This window comes from Pholcus phalangioides, unplaced genomic scaffold (assembly GCF_987345545.1).
Source record: "Pholcus phalangioides strain wild (caught in Gottingen) unplaced genomic scaffold, Ppha-v1.0 ptg000039l_1, whole genome shotgun sequence".
NCBI classification, from domain to species: Eukaryota; Metazoa; Arthropoda; class Arachnida; order Araneae; family Pholcidae; genus Pholcus; species Pholcus phalangioides.
The window spans coordinates 17,877,554-17,902,934 of NW_028301625.1; the positions used below are offsets into that span (position 1 = coordinate 17,877,554).

General features: G+C 35.5%; 1 protein-coding gene across 2 annotated transcripts in view; it reads left to right on the forward strand.

The window, feature by feature from the left end:
- LOC149065641 (chitinase domain-containing protein 1) overlaps positions 1 to 25,381 on the forward strand; it is a 73,661-nt gene that overhangs the window by 15,623 nt on the left and 32,657 nt on the right. The window contains exons 3-6 of one of the 2 annotated variants that reach the window (XM_089253978.1): positions 6,401 to 6,581; positions 14,316 to 14,422; positions 18,356 to 18,417; positions 20,506 to 20,598. In XM_089253978.1, the coding sequence (XP_089110104.1) occupies positions 6,401 to 6,581; positions 14,316 to 14,422; positions 18,356 to 18,417; positions 20,506 to 20,598 (443 nt within the window). The remainder of the gene's footprint in view (positions 1 to 6,400; positions 6,582 to 14,315; positions 14,423 to 18,355; positions 18,418 to 20,505; positions 20,599 to 25,381) is intronic. The other variant, XM_089253979.1, reaches the window with a different exon arrangement.

A 25,381-nucleotide genomic window follows, 5' to 3' on the forward strand; every position in this document is an offset into this window, starting at 1 on the left:
GTTTATTGACAGTGTATTAATATCTCATGGACCATCCTGTTGAAAATTTGAAACACTTTGATCATATCCCCAGACACCAGTGTTCCTCCCAATTTAAACATATTCAAGAAATCAAGTCTTTCTTCATCGCTCAAGCCTTGTGTGCCAACAAGAGCACATGTAGCTCTTTGAATCCCTCAACCAAGTCTATGTCCCTCTGTAAGTAAGATTTCCAAAACCTTATGGCATACTCCAGTTCAGAACAAAGTAAACTTCAGAAAAGCAAAAGAATGACTTTAGGAGAATTCAAAGAGATCTTTTTAAGTATCAAACCGAGCATTATATTCACTTTTTTTATCATCACTGAATAATGTTCAGAAAACCTAAGCTGCTCGTCAATGAGAATTCCCAAATCGGTGACCCTAGTTGCATCCAAGATAGTAGTACCATTCGATTCATAAGTGAAACGTTGGTTGTTCAAACCAAAATGAGCGACCATGCACTTATCAACAATAAAGGTTATGCTCCATTCATTAGCCCATGCTGCAATCATATTCAAAGTTCATCTGGAGCATCTCCCTATCACTTGGGTTTTGGACTACCCCCATTAGCTTTATGTTGTCTACAAATTTGCTAACAATTCCGTTGATACCCTGATCAAGTTTATCGATTAAAAGTGAAAAAGAATGGGCCCAAGGACACTTACTTGACCAGGGACTCCACTCTTCACACCAGTCCAATCAGAAGATTCCCTATTCACCATAACCCATTGTGACCTATCTATCAACCACACAATTCTATTCAATTCGACATGTTGCGTCAAATCTCATATAAATGCTTGAGTTTGCTATGTTGGACCCATAGGCATATGCAGAATTTTCTCAAGAGGGGGGGGGGGGTTACGTTTTTCCCTGCACAATAACACTATAATCTTGGCTTGGGGGGGGGGGGTTAGAACCCCAAAACCCTTCCTCTGCGTACGCCAGGGGTCGAACACGATCTCTAATGTCTTCTGGAAATCAAGATAAACAACATAGATGTTTTTACCTTTTCAGAAAGCCTTAGTCACATGATCATAGAAGCAGAGGAGGTTTGTTACACATGACTTCCCTTTCCTCAACCCATGCTGGTTCTCTCACAATACATTATTGTTGTCTATCCTCTTCACCAATTGCCTTCTGATAATAATTTCCAAAATTATTATGAAGTTTAACTATTTGCGCATTAAATATGAAATTTCAAATGCATAGTAATTTGAAACAGCAAACATGAAAAACTGCAAAGTGGTAGTATGCATGTCTCTGTTTAATTCCAATTGGTTTATAGTAGTGGTTAGGGTGATATTTTCAAAATTTAAGTTTTGCAAAATGATAGAAATAAATCACTATATATTTTTATGTGCACCTTTATAAAATGGAAACCTGCCTGGAATGGAAAATAATTTGTCTCTTGAAATCCTATTTTATACAGGTTCCACTGTGCATGCTACATTAGAGTAATGTAATTTAATTATGTTGTTCGTGAGCCAGGGCCATAATTAGGGTTTCTTCAGGAGGGGCAAATTTGATGCCACCCCTCACTCTAGAACTCCATAATTGTACAACCATGTGTTTCAGCAATATGTTTTGAGGTAAAAAATATATTCTTTTCACTTTTCCTGTTTAAATTTTGACACCTCTCCCCAATCTCTCCAAGATTGGAGACCAGGCCAGTTGCCTTCTTTGCCTCCACCCCTTTAGTTCCAGCCCTGCATAAGATTATTTTGTCTGTGAAAATCTTTATTTATTTTATACATACATACAAATACCATATAGTCAAATTTTGAGGCCTGAATCTAACAAATGGAATGACACCTTCCTTGTCTCCAGTGGTGTAGATGGTAGCATGCTTGGCCGGTATGCAAGAGGGCCTGGGTTCGAGTCCCGGCAGAGACATGATGACTTTTCTTACCGAGTTCACCTCAGCATAATATCCAGAAAATAAAATGTTTCCTTGAATCTAGTGATTGTCTTTGTAAAGGTTTTTAAATATAATGTTTTTTCTGTAGAAAGTCTTTTTCACAGCTGTAGGACAACTGAACAATAATAATGGGGGGGGGGGGGTCAGGAGCAAAGTTAAGAGGGTGATCAAAATTGTGTTTTGAAAAAAAATTAACTCCAAAATTATAATAACATTATAAATTCAAATAATACTTTAACACAAACATTTTTAGGGCACCCAATACCTGACCTTTCATATGCTGTCATTACGATTCTTCGAAGTTTGTTTTCTGTTGATGACTAAGGTTTTTTTTTTAACTTGTAGGCACTTGCACCCCTCTGCTTCCAAGAAAATTGTGTTCTGCTATCCCAGGTTATTTGGGAATTCAAGGATTATAAGGCTAGCAATAAAATAAACTGTTTAAAGTCATAATTTTTAATAATTTTTTCAAAAGTTTACAATGGGGAAAAAGTTGCACTTTTGTTATATCAGATCAATCAGTCATCTTCTGAATCTAATTCAGCAAGATCTTCAGCTGGATCACTGGCTGCTGGCACTGTTTCCCTAATTTTGGTAACACCAACTGAATGCCTTAGTGTTTTATAAAACCTATAGTGTATTGGCGGAAGGTGGTTTAACAACTTTGGAAGATGGTTGTATTTGGCTCTTGATATAGACAGACTCTTGGTGAAGGGATTCCAGTTCAACAGTGCCTAAGGAAGAGGGCCGACCTTGTCAATTCATTTTTTTTTTCAAACTCAATGACGTCATTGAGAGTGTCTTTAAAGTAGAGAACTGAAGGTATTTTTTTTTTTTTTTTTTAAATGTAGCCATTGCATTTTGCTTATTTCTTTAATTTCACTTTTGGAGAGATTTTTGTTACATTTTCTGTGGAAAAGAAGTCCTCCCTGGCCATCTGAAACACTGTAAACTTTCTATCGGCTTTAGCCACAACATCCACCCAATCATCAGGAACAAAAACATATTGTGTTTTTTTTGGCCAATTCAATAATCCCTTAGTCTTGGTCATACTCCATGTATGAATAGCTGAAAACCAGAAATTTGTGGTCAATACTTTCTATATATGCCACAATATACATCCAATATTTTACAATTTTTTGGTTTTTATTTTTCCCGCCAGTATTGTCACAGGAAGCGACCAGGAGGTGTTTCACAGATGTGGGAAATTGCTAGATGTATTGCAATAAATAAGAACCAATATCTTGAGATCCTCTCTTTGCCACTCCTTCATATTTCATGAACATTGAATCCTACTAGAAGCAAGGTCATGGATACCAAAATTATAGATCCAAAAATGCTTCAAATAGTAGACAGTGCTTCAAGTAAGTAAAAGGTGTGGGGAGAGTTTTTCCAAATCAAAAGAAATAGAAAACAACGCATCATATCTTGCAACACAGCATACAACTGAAACAAAAGACTTCAAAAGAAAAAAATCATCTTATATACAATCAGCTTATATATTTATATATAGCGTCAGTTTAGTCACCAATAATCTTGTTGCACTTTGTTCTTTTCCCGCCAGTTCAAAGAACAATGTCTTCAACTTGGCGGCAAATAGATGTTAGATCACTTTCATCCCTTTGCCATTCAACAAAATCATAAATATATTTAGTAGTTAAACTAGTGGCCACATTAGAAAGCAGCACTAGTACATAGAAGGGGGGTGTGTTTGTCTGTCAGATGATGGGTAAAGGAACCTCTTCGAGCACTTGACTTAATTTAGCAAATTTTTTCACTTGTGTCCTTTTGTTTCTAACTCCCTCAATTAGTTTTTGAAGATAATCAACTATGATTTTTTTGTCTAAACTCGAAATTCAAAAAGGTTCATCACATATCTGCTATATTTCCTTTGTATTCATTGTTGCAAAAATCATTGTAGTAAGCTCTAATATTTTAATAAAAAGATAATTATAAATTTCAGTAATACCCTGAAATTACATGATAGGTGGGATGACAAGAACCACTTGATTTGAATTTGCATGAAAGTCTGCTTGCAATTTTTCATACAAATACATTAAATAACACTAGAGCTCGGGTTATATGCATCTGCATATTTTGCTCTTTTTTTGTGTTAATGCATATAAATGCATAAAATCAGAGTTTTCAGAATAAGTGCATATTTTTGAAGGTTTTTTAAAGCTCGATCACTTTTTTTTATAATTTTCAAATGAAGATTGCTCATAATATTTCATAACATCAATTTTTTTAAACAAATAGCTTGTATATTTACGGAAATAGCATCCAAATTCTTTTGTTCCTGGTATTTCATTACTGAGCTGCTACAACTAACTAGATATTAAAAATTCCTAAATGAGAAAAATATGTGGAATTTATTTGCATATGCAGTAACTATGTGGGTCTGTGACTATATGTGGGGATATTTTTTTGTAAATGAATATGCACTATAAGAAATATAAATTATGCATTTTAAAAGCATGTTATGTTTTTTTTCTTGCATGGTGATTTTTAAAGCATATTTTTTTGGTTTTTGGTATAGTTTTTTTAATTTTCAACTTTTGTTTTCAGGATTTTTTTAGTGCATATTTTGTGTGTTTTAATGCATATTTTAGTACTTTTAAGTGCATATTTTGTGTGTTTTAATGCATATTTTAGTACTTTTAAGTGCATATTTTGGCATCTTTAAGTGCATATTTGCATATTCTTAGAGCATATTTTGCCACTTTTTTTAGTGCATGTTTAGCTGTTTTTTTAGTGCATATATATATATATAATATTTATTATAATATTAAATTCTAAATATCACTTAATTGGGACATATTTTTAAAAAACACCAGTCTTTTGGGAAAAAAATTAATTGAAACAGCAATTATTCAAACAAAAATTACGGTTAAAATTATTTGAATATTGGGATCAGTGAGCTCCAAACTATGTGTAAATGAATATCCTGTGCAGTATTTTAAAATATCTTGGTCTATCAAAAGAAGTAAGTAAGTGTTGAAGCAGGGAAGTTTAGCTGTTAGTTTTTGTTTCCTTCCTTAAAGGCAAGAAAACAAATATCCAAGTGTGTTGAAATTGATTGCAGTGCAGGTAGGTGACTGGATGTGTTGTAATAAATAATATTTTGAGAGCAAATATTTTTAATTCTGGCAATAAAATATCACTCTACATATTAAATAGTGACCAAATCATTTTGCCAAACTGTAAGCTGATTTCAAAACCATAATTCCAAATCTCTGGAAAAGTTTTCTTTTATAGCTGCTTCCTAGTTTCTACTTTTAATATCTCAAAAATTAGCTTGGCTAGGCTAAATATAGTGTTTTGATTGACTGTACAATTCTTACTTGATCATCACGCCATAATTAAAGGACCATTTGATATCTGAGGATGATGTCGTTCTCTGCTATCCTTGTGAAGATTAGGAAATTTAGTTAGATTAAGGTTAGGCTCTAATTGGGAGTAGATTGAGATATTCATTGCCTTTTTAGTCTAGGGCACTCACTCGGCAAGTGAGAGGACGTGTGTTTCATTTCCTGCGAGGGCAGTTAAATTTTCTCTTTCCTAAATATATCTTCGTATCAGCCAGCTGTTAAAAAACTTTGTACCATTTTATATCTCAGCAATAATCCTGTGATGCTTGCAAAATTATTCTCAAATTTAAGAACTTAATGTTTTTCTCAGACAGTCATGTAATTTTTGAATCTACATAAGCGTGGGCATATATACAGAGTGCATAGCTAAATCACCTTGCCGCAAATTACTGGTGAATTGTTGATTCTAAAAGCAATTCCAATTAGAAAAAGTATCCAAAATAACGTGCAGACCTCCGATAGGTCATTCATATTGCAAGGCGTTGTATAGTTATTAAAATAAAAATAAAAACTTTTTATGCAGACACCATCCTAATAATCCAATTAGAAAGATGTTGCCCTGTCTGTCCTATGCCCAACAAAAAAAAATTCCACATTTCCAAGTGGTATATTCACAGAGATATTTGAATTTTAAAAACTGAGAAAACATAGAAAAGAACTGCACATAAACTAAGAAACAGTTCTTCTTTACCTTATCTATGTGGTTTGTTTCCGAATTTTCTTCAATTTTTTAATTCAAATATATCGGCAAATATTGATTTTTTTATAGGGATCAGGAGAAAGAGAGACAAGGCAACTACTTTCTAATTGAGTGTTTTACCATGTGTTCATATAAAAAGGTGTTTTTTATTTCATTAATTATATAACCCCTTGTAATATGAATGACATATCAGAGGTTTACACATTATTTGGGTACTTTTTCTAATTGGAAGTATGCCTCTAGGATCATTGGTTCACCAGTAATTTGCAGCAATGGGACTTAGCTATGCATCCTGCATATATATTTAATTTCAAGATTACAAAAGAGTTTCTTTTGTAACTTGTTGTTTTACTAATTATTATCATTGTAATGATTTGCCTTATAATTATAGTGGAATAATCATGGTTATAACATAGCTAAGCTATTTGCTGCAAAGTTCACTATGATTTCTCCAGTATGGTTGCAGTTATCTCCTAAAATGAATACAGATGAAATTGTAGTGAAAGGAACTCATGATATTGATAGAGATTGGATGAATGCAGTGAAGCAGATAAACAAGAAAATAAAGATAGGTATGTTGATTTTTTTGAAGTTAATCAGGGTAACCTCTAATTAGTTTTCTGTGGCTGTGGGAATCAATTGTTTCTCGATGCAGTATGACAACATAGTGAAATATCACTGCATGCCTCATTATTTTATGTATTTCTGTTTCATTTCGGTCATGCCTAGTAATACATATTCACAGCTGGGATATTTTCGAGAGCCTGGAAGTGAACAGAGAGAAAGCATTTCACAATAACACAGTGGTCAGCAACCTGTCAATTGTAATCCACTTGTAGATTTGATCCTTATTTCATTTGATCAGAAAATTCTTTTTTTTGGATGATTTTGTTTTGGACATCTGCACAATAAAACTTTATTGAACACATAAATATTGAAGATATTCATTTGCATTTTGTGCTTTAGAGAATCATCATAATCCCATAAAATTCAAAACCTGAAGTTATTTTTGGTATACTGTATTTGGTGATAATACTGTCGAACCCTGTTATAATGAACTTCAAGGAACCAAAAATGTGTTCACTATTTTCAATCTAATACAATGTCATATGGGGAGAGACCACAAATTTTATTTGTTTTATCTGTAGGTTTGTTTTGAGAGAGCCAGGTTTACTATAGCTGGATTCCACTGTTTATTGGAAGACAAAATTGCAGGGCTACCATACATCAGAGTTGATCTTTGGTAGGCAAAAATGTCATCAAGTAGTTCAGCTGTTAAATTTGGTTACTGACCCTTGCCTTAACCAGTAAAATATATATAGTATCTCTCTGGGCTGGAATGGTCTTTACTTGTCTGCTAGAAAAAGACCCTTTAATTGCTTCATTATGAGGACTTGAAGGAATCGACTAGGAGTAGAGGCTTAAAGTCCAATCCGCACCTTCTCGTGGTGCAGCCTGTAAGTAGCCATGTTTAACATGTGGTGAACGGAAGCGGATGGGCTTCCTCCAACCCACACTGGCCAGCATGGAGGATTATGGCCAAAAACCCTCTAAAAGAAATATGAACTCTGTCATTACACTAAGGCCCTCTGTCCTCAGCAGTCTGAGTGGCCCTGGTTATGGCAGCAACCAGCAAGACATGAAGACAGAGTGTGCTAAGAATCTCTGGGTTGGACCAGGCTGCCATAAAATGATGACCTTGGCCACATATAATGAACGACCTCTTTCTTCAGAAAATCGTTTGCAGGAGTTAGAAGAACTGGAAAGAATAAATTGAGACATCTTAAGCATCTGCAAAGTAAGAAGAAAAGGAGAAGAGAAAATCGAACTTGCCAGTGGACATGTATTTTACTACAGAGGAACAGATAATGGAAGAACCAGTGGAGTAAGATTTCTCATCCATAAAAAGTGGAAAAATCACATCGTTGAGTTAGATAGTACATCTGATCGTTTCAAAGTTGGTTATGCAAATATCAAGCAATGCACCAACAACAAGCTATTCTGAGGAAGAAGTAGAAGGCTTTTATATGAATAATTCGACGAGCTACATATTAAAGGAAACCATCATATCAAAATAGTAATGGGTGACTTCAGTGCCAGAATTGGGAGAGAAGAAATGGTGAAAGCTCAGTTGGAAGTCATGGTTATGGTGTACGAAATGACAGAGGAAACCGACTCGTCGAATTTGCAGAGAGCCTTCATGGCCATTTTCATATCGACACTTCGAAATTTCTAACTCCAGCTTCATACTTTTCAAAAAGAATTAAGCATTCACAAAAATTAAAACCCATCTTTGCATCCACAGATTGTTTCAAATTTATTTTCTTTCCTCAAACAATAACCGACTGGAACAACCTCCCATCAAACATCATTGGTTGTACAACAGTTTCTGATTTCCTTTGTAACATCACTCGTCTCTGTCAAACTTCACCACCGTATTCCCTTGTATAGGCCTCGGCCAAGCAATATTGAATAAATAAATAAATAAATGCATCATGAATTCATTTTTTAAGAAGAAACCCCAAAGAAAGTGGACCTGGAGAAGCCCAACTGGAACAACAAGTGAGATCGACTACATCCTATCTAATAAGAAGCATATGATCCAAGACTGCAGTGTTCTCAACAAATTCAATACAGGAACTGGTGAGATGTAGAATAAGGCTTAACACTAGAATGGAAAGAGTAAAACTTATCAAAAATACAAAAACTGTCATCGATATAGTAAAGCTTTGAGAACATCAATATAAATTCCAGTTAGAGCTGAAGAACCAATCTGATTTGCTAAATAACACCACTGAGGATGGACAAGATGTCACCATGATGAACAAAATTTTAACCACTGCCCTAAAAGAAGTAGCAAAAGAAGTCACTGGAGAAAAAAATCAAACTGGTGAAGAAAATAACAGAAGAAACAAAGAAACTGATGAAAGACCGGAGAGAATTTCAGATTAAGAAGAATGACCCTAAATCAAAAGTGGAATATGCAGAACTTTGTAAGACAGTACGAAAGTGGATTACAGAAGATGTCAGTAAGTTTAATTGCAATATTGTAAAAAAAGCACTGGAAGATAATAGGAGCTTAAAATCAGCAAAACGAGAACTGGGTGTTCGGAGAAAGGAAATTTTTGCACTAAAAAGGAAAGACAGAGCCATCACAAACGATGGAAATGAAATCATTAGTGCTGTTGAGGAATTTTATAATACTCTATACAAACTTGAAGAACAGAATCGGGACAGAGGAAAGGGAGCAGGAAGAAAATGGAGCAGAATTTGTACAAGTAGCACCTGTGCTGAAAGAAGTCTACAAGGCTTATGAAAAAAGGGAAATGCCCAGGGGTGAATATGGGATCGCAATAGACATTGTTAAAGAAACAGGAGAAGATTTTTGTCAGTATGCTAACTGCTTTGTTCACAAATTGTCTCACAAAATCGGATGTGCCTGAAAATTAGAATAACGCAATGATAGTTGTTCTTTACAAAAAGGGTGAAAAAGAGGATGTCAAGAACTATCGACCAATCAGTCTCCTATCAGTAATTTATAAAATCTTCACCAAAGTGCTGACATATAGGCTTGAATCCAAATTGGACAAAGCTCAACCGAAAGAACAAGCAGGATTTCGAAGTGGATTCAGTATAATGGATCACATCCAAACAATCAGGGAAATTATAGAGAGACACAAGGAATACAAATTACCATTGTGTATGGCCTTCATTGATTTTGAGAAAGCGTTTGGCTCTGTCTTCACATCTGCTGTTGTTAAAGCTCTAGATGTATTTAGGGTAGGGAAGACTTATATCAACATCATCAAGAAAATGTATGACAAAGCAACTGCAATGATTCATTTGGATAAAGGAAAAGCAAAGATTAAACTTGTAAAAGGAGTCAGACAGGTGATACTATCTCACCAAAACTCTTTAGCACTGTTTTAGAAGAAGTATTCAGGAAACTGGATTGGGATAAGAAAGGAATTAAAATAAATGGAGAATTTCTCAACCATTTGCGTTTTGCAGACGGCATTGTTATCAGCAGTAATCCAGACGAACTAAACTGGCGAAGGCAAGTATTCAGGTGGGCTTGAAAATGAATCTGCAAAAGACTAAAGTTATGTTCAACACCTTTGCATTGAAGAGGACAATCTTGCTCAACAACACAAAAATAGAAGAAGTAGTAAGCTATGTATACCTGGGACAAGAAATTACCATGGACAATGGAATCATATTAATGAAATAAACAAAAGGATCAGGATTGGATGGATCACCTTTGGCAAAAACTGTGTAATTCTAAAGAGTCACATGCCATTATGCCTGAAAAGAAAAGTGTTTAACCAGTGTGTGCTACCAGCACTGACTTATGGAGCTGAAACATGGACACTCACAAGCAAGATGATACAAAGGCTACAGACAACACAGGAGACAGAAAACTGATCACTTGGATAAGGAACCACACAAAGGTATATGTTATCATGGAAAGAATTAAACATTAAAAATGGAAATGGGCTGGACATATTGCAAGAAGACGGGACAACAGATGGACCACAAGTATTCTAGATTGGTACCTCCGTGGTGTTAAACGCCCAAGAAGGCGTCCCCATGCAAGATGGATTGACGAGATCAGGAAAGTGGCTGGAGTCAACTGGATGGCTAAAGCATTAAACATAGCAAAGTGGAAAAATTTAGAGGAGACCTTCATCCAGCAGTGGATTGAAAATGGTGGTGGTGGTTGTTGTTGATGTTGATGATGTCTCTAACTCAATTCATTTGAGCCTGTGACTATATATGGGGTTGTTGGTCTGAGCCATGAAAGATTTTCAGATATCAGAAATGCCACTGGACTCTAATTTACCTGGGTCATTTGAAAAATCTGGATCCTTTTTGAGTGAAAGTGGGTCCCTCTCAAAAAGATTTATCTCGAAAAAAATTATGCCCCCCCCCCATAATTTACTGGTATGTCTATGGATTTTCTTCCAGCATGCCCCAGGTCTCTGATCACCTGCTTATATTTCTTGGTTGAGACTCTTAACAGTTGAAGGCACACATTTATATATTTAATAATAATCAATGTATGAATTCCCTTCTGATTGATTTCATATTTTGTTAAAAAAATCTTAGCACTTTCAATATCTTCTGATCAAATTTAAACCAAATTAGATTCTCTCTCTCCTCTCTGACACTTATCTTCTCATTCCCTATTTATGCTTTGGTTTTTCTGGTAGAATGAATCCCTTTGTGCTGGTCCACCATTCTGATCTGTCACCATTTAACTGCCACCTATTTTAACACCTAAATATGGGAGCTATGTCAGATTTGCGTTGGAGAAACTTAACAGTGCTTATGTGTCTGTGCCCAGCATTTGGCGTGTTTTGTGTTCAGTTCATCTATCTAGCGCTGCAACTAGATACTTTCTCAAATGGGCTAGTAAACATTTTGGCACACCCATGTAATGTAGAAGAAGCAGTTATAGAGGGGCCGCCTGTCCCTCCCCCTCCCAGTTGCAGCCCTACATCTATCCTACAAACTGGTAATGCGTGCATTTGAAGTTTAATGTATGCATATTTGTGTTGTAGGTCTGTGTGATTGCCGTGGCAACCAGAAGTTTTTTCAAAGGAATAGCCAACTCAAAATTTGAAATCTTTAGAAAATCACATTTTTAGCCGATTACCATTGCACAATCGCAAGTCCCAAACACAGATTTTCACCGAAAGCAAAATTTGGAGGGAGGTTATAAGGGGCCTCTTCCCTCCTCCCCCCCCCCCTCCACCACACACGCACACGGAGATAAAAAATTAAAATTATTTTTGTAGAGAATTAAAATATTGGAATAAAATAATTTCTTTTATACTATCTGTGAAGAATTAGATCCTTGTGTCCCTCCAGAAGCTGATTCTGCTTACACACCCATGATTTTAGCGATGCGAAACTGTGACTACCGTATAGCAGCAGATGACAAAACTGTGGATATTCAAGGTTGAGTTTTTACAGATTCGGTTTTTTTCCCAGGATATCGGGAAAGTTTTACAACTTGAGCAGGCGTTCCAATCCTTTACGATTTGAAAAAAAAACAGTGCATTCGCAATATTGTGTGTAGGAACAAGACAAATTTATGCCATAGAGATGCTGTCTTTGAATGCCGACCGATAGCCGCGAAAGTACCGTAATTTCCCATATATAACTGGGAGAAAATATGCAGAATTAATCCATTAATAAAAAATATGAAATTTGAAACTTCTGTACACGTCCACTCATTCAAGGAAGCAACTAGATATCCGTCATCTTATTCTTCAACAACTCGCGTGTATATCAGTACGATTTATGGAAAATTCACCGCCATGTAATTCATCGCTAGGAAAATTCACCACTAGGAAAATTTACCGTCGGAAAATTCACGACTAACAATTCACCAACAACAGTTCAATGTGAGTCAGTTTGCGAGGGAGTGAGCGATTGAGTTACTGAGTCAGTGGGCAAGGGATTGAGCAAGTGAGCAAGCTACTGAGTCCATGAGCGAGTGAGTGAGCTACTGAGTGGATGAGTGAGTAAGTGAGTGACCTATTGAGTAAGTGAATGATCTAGTGAGTGAGTGAGTGAATGATCTAGTGAGTGAGTGAGTAAATGAGTGAGTGATCCTAAAGATATGGTGGAAAGTTTTAATAATGGCTTTATTAGAAGAAATTAAATGATACGGAAGAGAAATATAAAATACGGAAAAAACATATTACCCTGTTGCACAAGAGAATTCAATAATTCCATTAACTCTATATTTTACTCAGAATCTTCTAATGAAACGTTAAAAGGAATAATAACAGAAGTAAAAGATAATAAAGTAAGTGGATACGCGATAAATTAACCCCCTAAAATGCTTGAAATCATCTCCTGTTATCACTTTGATATTATAAAAAACATTGTTGATCATCAGTAAGCAATGGATTATTTTTTTATGAACTAGCTGTTATCAGCGACTTCACTGGTGTGGATTCTGCAATCTCAGATTTACTCAGCAATGATTCCCCCATACCACTTGAACACCTCATGATCCCCATGGGTGATGAACTTTCAGAAATCCTGTGTCTTAGTGCGTATCTACATCTATATATTGTATATAAAATAACATGTCCTGTGACTGATTCATCATCGCCGAACAAAAACCGCTGAAGCTATAAATATCAAATTTTGTGAATAGTTTTGTTTCATGACGTGAAGACTGACTAAGAAAGGTTTTTCCATATTCGACTCCTACGGGGTTCAATAATGAAGGGGGTCATACGTTGGAATCACGCTGAAGTTATAAATATGCCATTAGGTCAATATTATAATATAGACAATATAATATAGAAAAAATCAGATTTTTTAATCATTTGTGACACTACTAGGTTAAAACTGACTAATTCACTCACTCCCTCATTCACTTACTCACTAGGTCACTCGCTCAATCACTTAATCACTCACTCACTCATATACTCAGTCACTCACTCACTCATATACTCGGTCATTCACTCACATACTCATTAGCTCATTCACTCACTCGCTCAATCCCTCATTCACTGACTCAGTAACTCAATCGCTCACTCCCTCGCAAACTGACTCGCATCGAACTGTTGTCTGTGAATTTTCCAGCGGTTAATTTTCCTAGCGGTGAATTTTCCTGTGGTGAATTGTTGGCTGTGAATTTTCCGGACACGTATCAGTACAGTACAGTGTATAAAGTAGTAAAACCAGTTTTTCAAGGTTGCGCGATAATTATACACGGTAAAAAGAAGAAGAAAAAGTTGGTTGAGGTTTTTCTCTCTACTTTTTTCTTCTTAGAACTAGGAAAGAAGAGTCCCAGAGGATGTGTGAACAAAATTTTTATGCGCCCTTTTCCGAAATTTTGGGTATTTGGCTCGTTATAGCGCGTCAATGGCATCTGTGGATATGCTAATAAATACTACAGTGGAACCATGATAACTCAACTACTCTGATAACTTGACATTTATTGACACTTGATAAATTCTGCTCAAATTGACTTTGATTTGTACTGTTATGAACCAATTTTTATGACCTTTTCATGATTTTTGCAATCTGGAATTTGGCAAGACCGTAGATAGTTGTTATATGAATACATTTGAGACTTATTATTCTCAGCCACCTCATTGGGCATTTTGCCTGTTGTGGCATTGTATTTGCATAATAAAATGGTCACTATAACACATGGTGATTGTAACGAGCACATTGACTGTATCTCCTGGAAAATTTAAAAAAATTATTGATAACTGTATATAATTTATTTCCTCTGATTTTAAACATCAAAACTCTTATCTTTTTTCTTATAGTTCCTAGGATGATATTTGAATCCTGGACATACCAATCATTAAAAAAACTAGTGAGTTCAGAAAATGCTGCCAACAAACTTGCAAACAAACTTGTGATGTTGGCAAAGGTATGTGAATTTTATATTATGATATATACAAAGAATTTTATAAAATGTGAAATGAGAGACTGACATTGGGTTTAGATTGCTGTCTATAAAATTTTTTTTGAAGTAAATTTTTTTTATATACAGTGAAGTACCATAAGACCGAAATATTAATAACTCTGATCTAATAATAAAAAATAGATCAAAAATGGATTCCAATAGGGGAAATGTGGCCCAGCACCTGGGCTGGTGGCAGTGATACGAAGGGCTCACCCGAGCCACGAAGCTGAGAAGAGCAGATGTGGTCTAGGACCTGGGCTGGCATCTCAAGAAAGCAATTGAAATCATATGCTGATGGTTGAACAGAGGCCACTAAACCCATCATCTAAAAGCGATGAGGGTAGTTTGATGGTTAAACTTGTTATTAATGCAGTACCTTTGAGACCATTTGAAAGATTTAGTTTGAATGTCTTTGGGATTGTAGTGAATTCATATAAAAAATTTTCTGTCAAGGATAATGCTATATTTCAAATGGTCCTGTCAGAGCTACAGTTAAATATAAAAAGAAACTTGAAAGATTGTCATTAAATGTAGAATACAGGATGTTCTGTTAATGGACTGAAAAACCCAGGGGTTGTTAGTAGGCATCAAAAGGAACAAAAATTGTAATGGAACATGGTGTCGCAAACCACGGTGAGAGGGTGAAAATCGTGAGAAACGCACACAGGCTCTGAGTCCAGAGGAGACGAAAGGTGTATGTCAGTATCACTGAATGCATTCGTGGGTTCGCTCACCATATCTGATGTAAGCAGTGTCGTGAAACACATGAGCTGGGATAGGATCATGCACTTAAATTAGTGCTATTGCAGGAGTAAGCACATGTAGTAGTTAGTTGTCTGTTTCAATGAGTATCGTGTTGACTAACTACACAAACAAGTAATTCAATTCGTGTAACTTTTTCCTATGGGGTCACCTTTAATCACTCATTTATGCAATGCCTGTGGACACACCGGAGAATCTCATAGTGCAGATATCCATTGCTGCAGCAGACATCAAAAGCATACCTGTGCAATATCTATAACACCAGATCCCGGTCCAGTTCCCAAAATTATTATGCAACATCCCTGAATATGACCCAGGTTCCAATCTGGTGATTTTGGTGCATGTAGAGAGAGACAATTCAAGAGAGATTTCCAAGTTTTAACATATATATATATATAAAAGCTAATTTATTAATCTTTTAAACAAGGTTATTCAAATAACAATTAGCGATATAACAGAAACATAAAAAAGATCTACTCATACCCATGGCAATAATCTACCTCTTCCTACTGAAAGTATCTCAAAATGTCGGTAAGGCATGATGTCATAGACCTTGAGACCCAATGCGGCAAGTGACATGGCACACCAAAAGCACAACAGTTGTTTAGAAGCATAACGAGTTCACGGCGTAGAGACCCCATGTGGCAGATGGGTGTAGCGCATTAGAAGCATGGCAACACAACAACGTGGAGACTCAACCCGGCAGGTGGGAGTGGTGCATCAGAAGCATGATGAGATGATGACGTGGGGACCCGATATGGCAGGCAGGTGGACACATCAGAAGCATGATGAGATGACGACAAGGAGACCCGATGTGGCAGGCGGGCGTGGCACATCAGAAGTACGACAAGGAGACCCGATGCAGCAGGAAGGCCATCAGAAGCCAGTCAACAAGAGCCTACACTCAGTAGCAAATAATTCAACAGTTATCTCAAAGCAGAATGTAGACCGAGAAGGAGGACTTGAAGTACCGGAACCAAGCCGGCAATAAGTGCCTTGCACCAGTAATATATTAGTAGAACTATGTCATCATTTTAATAGGACAGGCAGCTTTCTGTGTTAGTAACTAAGGATTGACGATGGAAGGAAGCGACCTCATCATCAGGCCTCTAGGTATTTAAAACTGAAAAAGGAAGTACAGTACGGCCCAACTCCAGGGACGACCATCTTAGAAAAATATATTTAAAACATTACCAATGAAAAAACAGTACAACAAATTTGTATAACAAACCAACATTAAATTTTTATAGAAATTTTGACACTGTAAAGTGGCAACAACAATAAACAAAATGGCAATGTGATCAAGATCACACATTTTTCCACTCTATGGATTATGAAAATATCACAGATTTTAAGAAACCATGCATAAAAAAGGTAAAACCATTCTCAACAATTTTTATATAAAATGACTAGATTAGGAATCTTTCCGCCCGGTGTCTATGGGTAATGTTACACCTGGTATTTTCAAGCACATCCGGGAATGGTTTTTACATTGCTGTAGACTGTGCAATGACGTCAGTGGCCACCACTTCCAACAACTCTTGTAATAATTAATCAAATAAATATTTTTGTAGTTATTATTGTACTTTTTGTCTTTCCAGTGTGACGTCAAAACCTGCATGAGTTTTTCGCAATTTTCACCCTCTCAATGGGTTTGCGACACCATGTTCCATTGTAATTTTTATTCCTCTTGATGTCTACTAACAACCCTCTTAGTTTGTCGGTCCATGAATTTTGTATTGCTTATCTATGTCATTTTGATTGCTTATAATGAACACAGATTTCAGCAAAGTATGCCTATAACAAATTTTTGACCGATTTTCAAACATGGCATTCTCATGAATTTTGTTAGCAGAAAACCTCATTGGGAAGAAAGGAAAATGGGGAGTTATGTATTCCCAAGAATCTATCTCCAAACCACCGTTAGTGCACATTTGCCTTTCACAAGCTAGATTCTGACGTTTTTTTGTAGAGGTTTCATCTGGTGTGGAAATTAATTTTGAGCATGTCCAAGTGCAAAGCAGTTAATTGCTTCAAAAATTATTGCTATAAAATGTTGAAACCAAAAATGGAAAAGAAAGTGAGATATAAAAAAAAAAGGGATAACTTGCCGTTAATTAATTTTTCTTTGAGTGGTTCGAAAGAATAAGATTAAAAAATTTCAGTTCTCTTTCTACAAGAAAAGGCATTATACAGTATTTTTCATGCTTATTTGCCAAAAATGATTTGAACACAAAATATTCGAAGTCCACAAAAGTACCAAGAGAAAAGAAGCAATGATTGGCATATATTTTTGTTAATGTATTTAATTTTGAGTAATTTCAATGAAATTTTTAATTTTCATTAAAATATATTGTTTTAATCCATTCGTTTTAAGAATGATCAGATGACTGAAAAATGGCATCATGCATGTAAAATGTTTTATTTTGCTTAAACACATCATTTTCCAAGTTGGTACGGATATAATATAATATCGCCTGGCAGTCGAGTGGTTAGGGAACTGGCTTCTCACACTGTGCAGGTCTGGGTTCGAATCCCGGTTTGGGCATGGATGTTTACTAACACTAACAAATTCCCTGGACGGATCATACTGATCCCTTGGGAATACGTGTGGATCACGTTACGTTATAATTAATGGGGCTGTTACTAGAGGGGGGGGGGAAGTAGTCGGGTCTGGTGCCCCAGGTGCTGGACCAGAGGAGGAGCAAATTTCACCTTTTTACCTCTCCCTCAGCATTATAGGGGAGCAAAAATGAGTGTGCTTTCCCCGACTGACCAAGCATCCAGTTGCGGCCCTGATAATTAAGTTCGCATATACAGAATAGTTTCACTGTTTTTTTCTGACTTCATTATGAGCGGATCCGACTGTATTAATGCATTTTTTTTTCAAAGATTTTATAATAAATTACTTAACATCGAGATAAGGGTAGCATATATCAAATTACAATATTTTTTAGAAAGTTTTTATTTCTTCAGCCATTTTTCTAGTTGTGCTTACTGATTCAGTTTAACTTCTTGAAATCACATAATTCAGTTTGTCTTACACAGTTTAGATTACATTCAAATTTTATTCATATTCTCCCCCCCCCCTCAACTTTTAAATATGATGGTTTTATTGCCTCAATTTCTTTTCAGGACAATGGTTTTGATGGCTTTGTGATTGAAATGTGGAGGTTTTTTGGCAGTCAGATAAATAAGTATAAGAAAATTATAAAAAAACCATGAAAATTTATGTCTATGTAATTGTTTAATGTTAGGTGATAGTGTTAATGTTAGAGCTCAGTAGAGTATATATTAAATGTATATGAAATGCATTTTCATTTTGTATTTGTTTATAAAACTATTATTTGTAATTGTGTAATTTATTATTAGATTGGCCAAGGGCAATTTTCAGTCCTGATCTATCTATCCTCAAATCTATTTACATGTCTTAACCCTTTATCTACTGGCGGTACTTTAAATAAAGTACCTAGATGATTTATTATGTTCTAACTAGGCTAATTGTATGAAAAACATTTGTGTGTGTTATTTTTTATCTTTTATTAGAACTAAAATGACCTACCAAATAATTTAAATGAAAATTTTTATCATTGTTTTTATTTTTATTTATTATAATTTTCTTCTTATTTTACTTTTCACAATCTAAGAGGTTAATGGGATAGATTTATGAAGTGTAAATATTATTGTGTTGTACATAATAATCATGGGCAGAGATACGGGGGGGGGGGCATTGCCTCCCCAGCGTCAAAGGTGGAGTCGACTGATCTAATGTATATATGTATAGACATCATCATCATCATGCCCCCCAGCAATAATGACCGTGCCCCCCCCCCCAGACTTCCAAGTCTATCTCCGCCTATGGTAATAATTGACTATTAAATGCACATAATTTCTCTCATTTTATGCATTCTTATTGGGGAGAGAGTATTATGGGAACTCTGAAATCTCTAGTTGTGTTTATAAAAGTTTCAATTATATATTTCAAAATTAACTATTGGAGAGGGTAGAAATAATTGATTGCGAGACTGAATGCAATTATACCAATAAAAAAAGATGCTGGTATGGTATACCATTCTACTTTGTCCAAAATAAATCACTGTACATTCTTATTCAGTGAATAATGTAGGCTTATTTCATATATTTTAAATACAGTGGAACTTCAGTTAACGAGCTTAATTCGTTCCATGAATATGCTTGTTATCCAAATCACTTGTATATCGAAACAAACTTCCCTATGAGAAATAATGGAAAGTCGGATAATTTTTCTACTTTTTTTTATTTATTCATTCACAAAGAAGTGACAAATAAAAATGGCATTCACACAATCAGTAATACAACACAATAATATAATTTTGTGATACACACAATTTTTTCTCACACACACACACAATACAATACAGTACAATAATCTTATAATAAAATAATACAGTAATGCAATAAATAAACATAATGCAATAATGATTACAAATCAACTTACTCTTAATGACAAAAGAGAGGAGGACTATATAGTTTTTTTTTTTTGTGTAACTTTAAAAAGGAACCTATCCAATAACACTTGCTTAGGCCTCCTTTTCAGAATTTCTCGGAAATAGGAAATTACATTGTCTTTGGAAAGATTCATTGCTCACACTGCTACAGCTTTATTTGAGTGATTCCTTTCTACAAAATTTTGCATAGATTTTCATATTCTACAAATCTCTCCAATCTCATTTGAAGTGAGTGTCTTCTCATTGTCCTCCTTAGATAAGATTTGGTTCATAAGCTCTTGCTGTTGCGTGCAATGGAGATTGTCTGTGGTTACCTCCTGACCCACTATTTCTTGAATGTTGTTGTCATTCACTTCCAGTCCCATGGTATTCCCCAAGGACATAATTTCTTTGACAACTGGTGGCTCCTGTTCATGAGCCCTCTCAAAGTCATTTTTAATAATGCAATCAGCCCACAGTTTTCTCCAAGCATAATTAAAAGAAAAATTAATATGTGGTTAAAATGTGCTACATCTAGTTGCATGTTGTAAACAGTCGCACTCACGTACGTGTTCATTTTCTGAGTGAGGCATGCTAATTGGGGACTGTAGGAGAGAATATTACCCACTATTCCACAGTGCATATGTAAGAGAAAGTGAAACCATCGGCTCAGTTGTGATAATGTGAAACTAAATAAACAAATAATTTTTTGCTTGTAAGGCAAATCAGCACTTGTTGATCAAATCAAAATTTGTTCATAATTTTTGCTCGTTAAGTGAATCTCTCGTTAACCAAAGTTCCACTGTACATATATTTCAGAGAGCTTACACAGACACTTATACATGTAGCTACTTCTCTGAGACTCGAAAGACTGTCATTTATTTTAGTCATTCCTCCACCAGTCCATGCTGGGTAATTTTTTATCTATTTATTTTTTTCAAATCATTCAGTTTATAAAATTTCAATTTGATAAAATAGTTTCTTTAATTTATGATATGCTGTAGCATGAACAGTTGCAAATACTTCACTTATGATATTGATGAACGCAAAAGAATAATCAGGGTTGCAGGGAAGAAAAGTAAATATTTTGCAAAAGCTGAATATGGTGCTCTGGGTAATATGAATGATGTTATATATATATGCATTCGCATGACATTACATGTACACAATGTTCATGTAATGAAATGAACTTCTTATGTAATAACACGCTCAAATAAAATGAAAATGTTATCATAAAAAGTGATCAGACATGCTACTGTTTATAACAGTAATTGTCAAGCAAACGTGTTATTGCATTTATGCCACGGGTTCTCAAACTTTTTTCACTATTTTTTTTTTTCCCACTTAGCCCCTTTCCCTAATCTTTCCCTAATGCTTATCTGCGGCTCCCCAGAACAATTTAAAAAGTCTCTTCAAAAAACCTTTGTCAAGGCCACTGCTCTGTGGCACCCCTGACGAAGGTTGGTAGCACACCAGGGTGCAGCGCCACACTGTTTGAGAACCCTTGTCTTATGCAATAACATGTTCAGGTAAAATAAAAATGTTATTACAAAAGAGATCAATCATGCCACTGTGGTGGTTGAGTGGTCATAGTGATGGATTCGCATCGTGAGGTCCCAGGTTTAAACCCCACCGGTGCCACAGTGGTGGTCGGCTGAAGTTAGTTTTCTGTGATTCCCAACTTTGAGGCGCAAATGCGAGCTGATCTCCCTGTTAAAAATTTTCACCACATAGAGCAACAGGCCTATAAATGGTACAAATATTCAATCATTACACTTCACTTCTGAAATATAGATGGCAGCAGTGAATTAGAGATAACACTAGATGCACTCAGACTATTAGGTACACACACTTACACTTCCGGCACAACTCACTAGGTAGTAAATTGCTCTTGGCGATAGACCTCAGTAGAGTGCTCGGTTTGAAAGAAAGAAAGTCTATAGCAGTGATTATCAAACAATGTGGGATGGCACTGTATAGGGTGCCATAAAATCATTCATGAGTGCAATGAGATATTTTAGGGATAAAATCATATTGATAATAGTAATAAGACTGATTCTCAAGCAGCATGCCACATAATGATGCATCAAGATTGGACAGGGGTGCCATCTAAAAAGACATTTAAAATTCAGATTTCATTCTCAAATTTGTAAATGTAATAAAAAGTTTGGAATTTCTGGTCAGTAGCTTGGTAAATTCAAGCATTGTTAAAAATGTTGAATTTCTCTTATCAAGTTAGTTCACAGCTAATTTGACTGGTAAATATATATTGGCATTAATCATAAATATTTCTTATAAATATTTATAGCTTTCTTTATAGAGTTATTAATTGTTGCTATTTAAAACACATTCTAATAATGAATATTTTACCAACAAGTCTAGTGAGCATCTTGTGCATCATCTAGTTCTCTATTGTCTTCCTTTCAGGATCCTGGGATATATGTAGGGCTAAAATTAAGTTAATCAATCAGTTGCTAATCACAGTTCAAACTTTTTGTTGAGTCATTGACTCAATCAATTCACTTGAAATTTTTCACTAAAGGTTTTTAAATCAACTAAATTCATTTGACGAAAGCAATTAGATGTCTTAAGTTACATTCCTATAGTTAACATTCTATTAGCTAACATTCACATGTCAGCTAAGTGACCATATTTATACAGAATAGGATAATTTATCTATGTATGTGTGATACTATAAAACTCATGATACCATATACAGTAAAACCTCGTTAAGTCGTCACCCCGGTTAAGTCGTAATTTTTCTTCAGGCCCTTTCACCTCTCATAGACAACAATGTTATTAAACCCTCGTTTACTCGTCACTAATTTCGGTTAACTCGTCACTATGAAAAAATTTGAGAAAGTGGAACAGACTTTTTTTATGGCTCCCATTAAAAAAAAAAGAGCTTGTTAACAACATTGCCATATGTTTAAAAGTCACCATAAAATCCTATATACCCAAACAGAACAGTTTAAGTAACGAAAGTTACGCTGGGGAAGTTCATTTGCCGACTAAGGTTTTTGGAACGTTGGGGACTGTTCAATCTAGATCTCATTTCTGCATGGGCTCTACTAGAGAAACCGCGAGACACACAGGCTCTGTCGCAAGAAGCAACGTAAGCACTTCTGGCCCCAGTGCATCTCCGGCAAAACCAAAATTTATTGATGCATCAAAGATTACCCATAGTGCAAGGAAATCAAAAATTATGTAAATCGAAGAATCAAATTAATCAAGTCAAAGTGCAATGGGCACGGATAATAAATAATCATAGAAAGCATGGGCTCTACTAATTTAGGGCTTGAAATTTAAACAAAATATCTTTGTTGAAAAAAATTAGACATTCTTTCTCAAATTGAGGTCTTCTTTTTACTTTTCCCTGCCCAGAGCCCCTCCACCAAGTCAAAAGTGTTCGAGATTACTTTGTAGTTGTATCATGAACTACTGATGAAGAATTAAAATTAAATTTGAGAGAGAGATGCCTCTATGTAAAATTTATGTGCAGTAGAGAGTTCTGTTATGAAGAAAAGCTACTTATTCAAACAGTTGCTCTGTTAGTCTAAATTAAAAATTACTAGTGTAAATCAAAGTGTACAGTACATTTTACCACAATAATTTAAGTAATAAGAGATAAAAAAGGTAAAAAATTGCTATTATTTATTCTTTCGCGATCTATAAATTTTATTAATATTGTTATTTTGATTCGTACTTTAATAAATTTCATATTACTTTAAATTTATATGATTTTCACAACATTGCACATTGAAACTGACGGCACTCCACTTAAGTCGTCACTCCGCTTAAGCCGTCATAATTTTCTGATAACTTGAGGTGACGACTTATCGAGGTTTCACTGTATTCCTGTGCACATATTACTCTACTTGCATACTGAACAAGCATAGTATAGCTGCCAAGTCTCCCAGATTTCTACTCCATTTCCGTACTCCCAAAAAATTCTTATATCTCCTGAATTTCAAATGTGATTGAAAAAAATCCCTATTTTTCAGAAAAAAACTATTCCTGAAAAGAATTTACCCGGAAAAAAAGTTGCTTTTTTGTTTTTAATACCTAAAATGATGCTACAAGTACAAACACAAAGGCCACAATAGGCAAATTGCTTAACGAGGTGGCTGAAAAAAGATGCCCATAGAGAAAATATGGATGTCAATTATAACCAAAGTACAGCAACCCAATATAAAAGCATATATCACCAAAAGAAGAAGAAGAAGAAAAAAAAAAAAAAAAAAAAAAATATATATATATATATATATATATATATATATACACACTGATGTCCATAAATTAAGGATAATGCCAGCTCTGGCAGATAAAGGTTGAGTAACAAAACAAACGTTGCTTATTCATAAAGCCCATTTATTAAACAAAAGATAAAGAACAAAAACGATGGTGTATGTATGATACCATTCATAAAAACTATGATTTTTGCTCCCTGGAGCAATGGTAAAAAATATCTCCTTTACAAAAACTTACTATTACATGGTTGGTATGATGGTTAATACATTGTATGTCTCCCATGCGATGAAATACAGTCCGTACAACGCCTAGGCATGCTGAGTATCAAATTATCGATCTGATCTTGGGGAAGATCACTCCACTCAGCAAGCAATGCTCTCAGAAGTTCCGGTACACATGTAGGAGGTGGTTGATGGGCTGCAACTCATTGGCCAAGCATGTCTCACACATGCTCTATCGGATTCAAGTCAGGTGAGAATGCTGGCCATTCCATACGGGTTATATCCTCAGATTCAAGGCATTCGTTTACGATGTTTGCTCGGTGAGGACGGGCGTTGTCATCCATAAACACAAATTCTGCGCCCATGGCACCCCTAAACAAACGTACATGTTGTATCAGAATGATGTCCCGATAAATTTGGGCTTTCATGGTTCTGGTTTGAACATGCAGATCTGTTCTGGAATCCAGTATAATTCCATCCCAAACGAGCAATGCTGCACCACCATAACGGTGTCGTTCAATGATGTTGTCTTGGTGGTAACGGGTACCTGGCATTCTCCATATGAAAGTCCGACGTGAATCAGGCTGCAAGCTAAACCTGGACTCATCGGAAAACATCACACAAGCCCACTGTGGAGATGACACTTTGGGCAATTCCACGTTCCTCGGATACTTCCATCTGAATACGCCCACACTCCAGGCTGCCGATAATTCTACCACGTAAAAAATCATCCACATGCGTCCTCTGCGTCATAACTATTCGCTTATGGCACTGAGCACCTTACAGAATTCTTGTGAACAATTTTACTTCTTTGCCATCTTTCCTTATATACCCCCCTCTTACACTCTCGTCATTGCGACGTACTATCGGCATCATGTGGTGGCTTCCTGAAATTTGCATATCATTCTTGCAGATGTGTGTGATTTTTTAACTTTAATTTTTTTGTAATTTTTACTTTAGATTTCGATTTCCGTGTGATTCTGAAAGTGTTTAGGAATGTTTTAGGACATTCTGCTCATGATATCATATGAATATTAATTCACGAAAATTTTATCATCTTCACATTTCGTGTTCCAGAGCTATAAGCACTTATACCTAGAACCGTGGTTGGGTCATTTTGACCCAATGTACTATTCTATAGGAAAAAAGGGGTGCAGAATTTTCTTGGAAGTGGTTATCCTTTCTAAAATTTTTTGTAAATGAAGATAGTGAAGAAGAAAGGT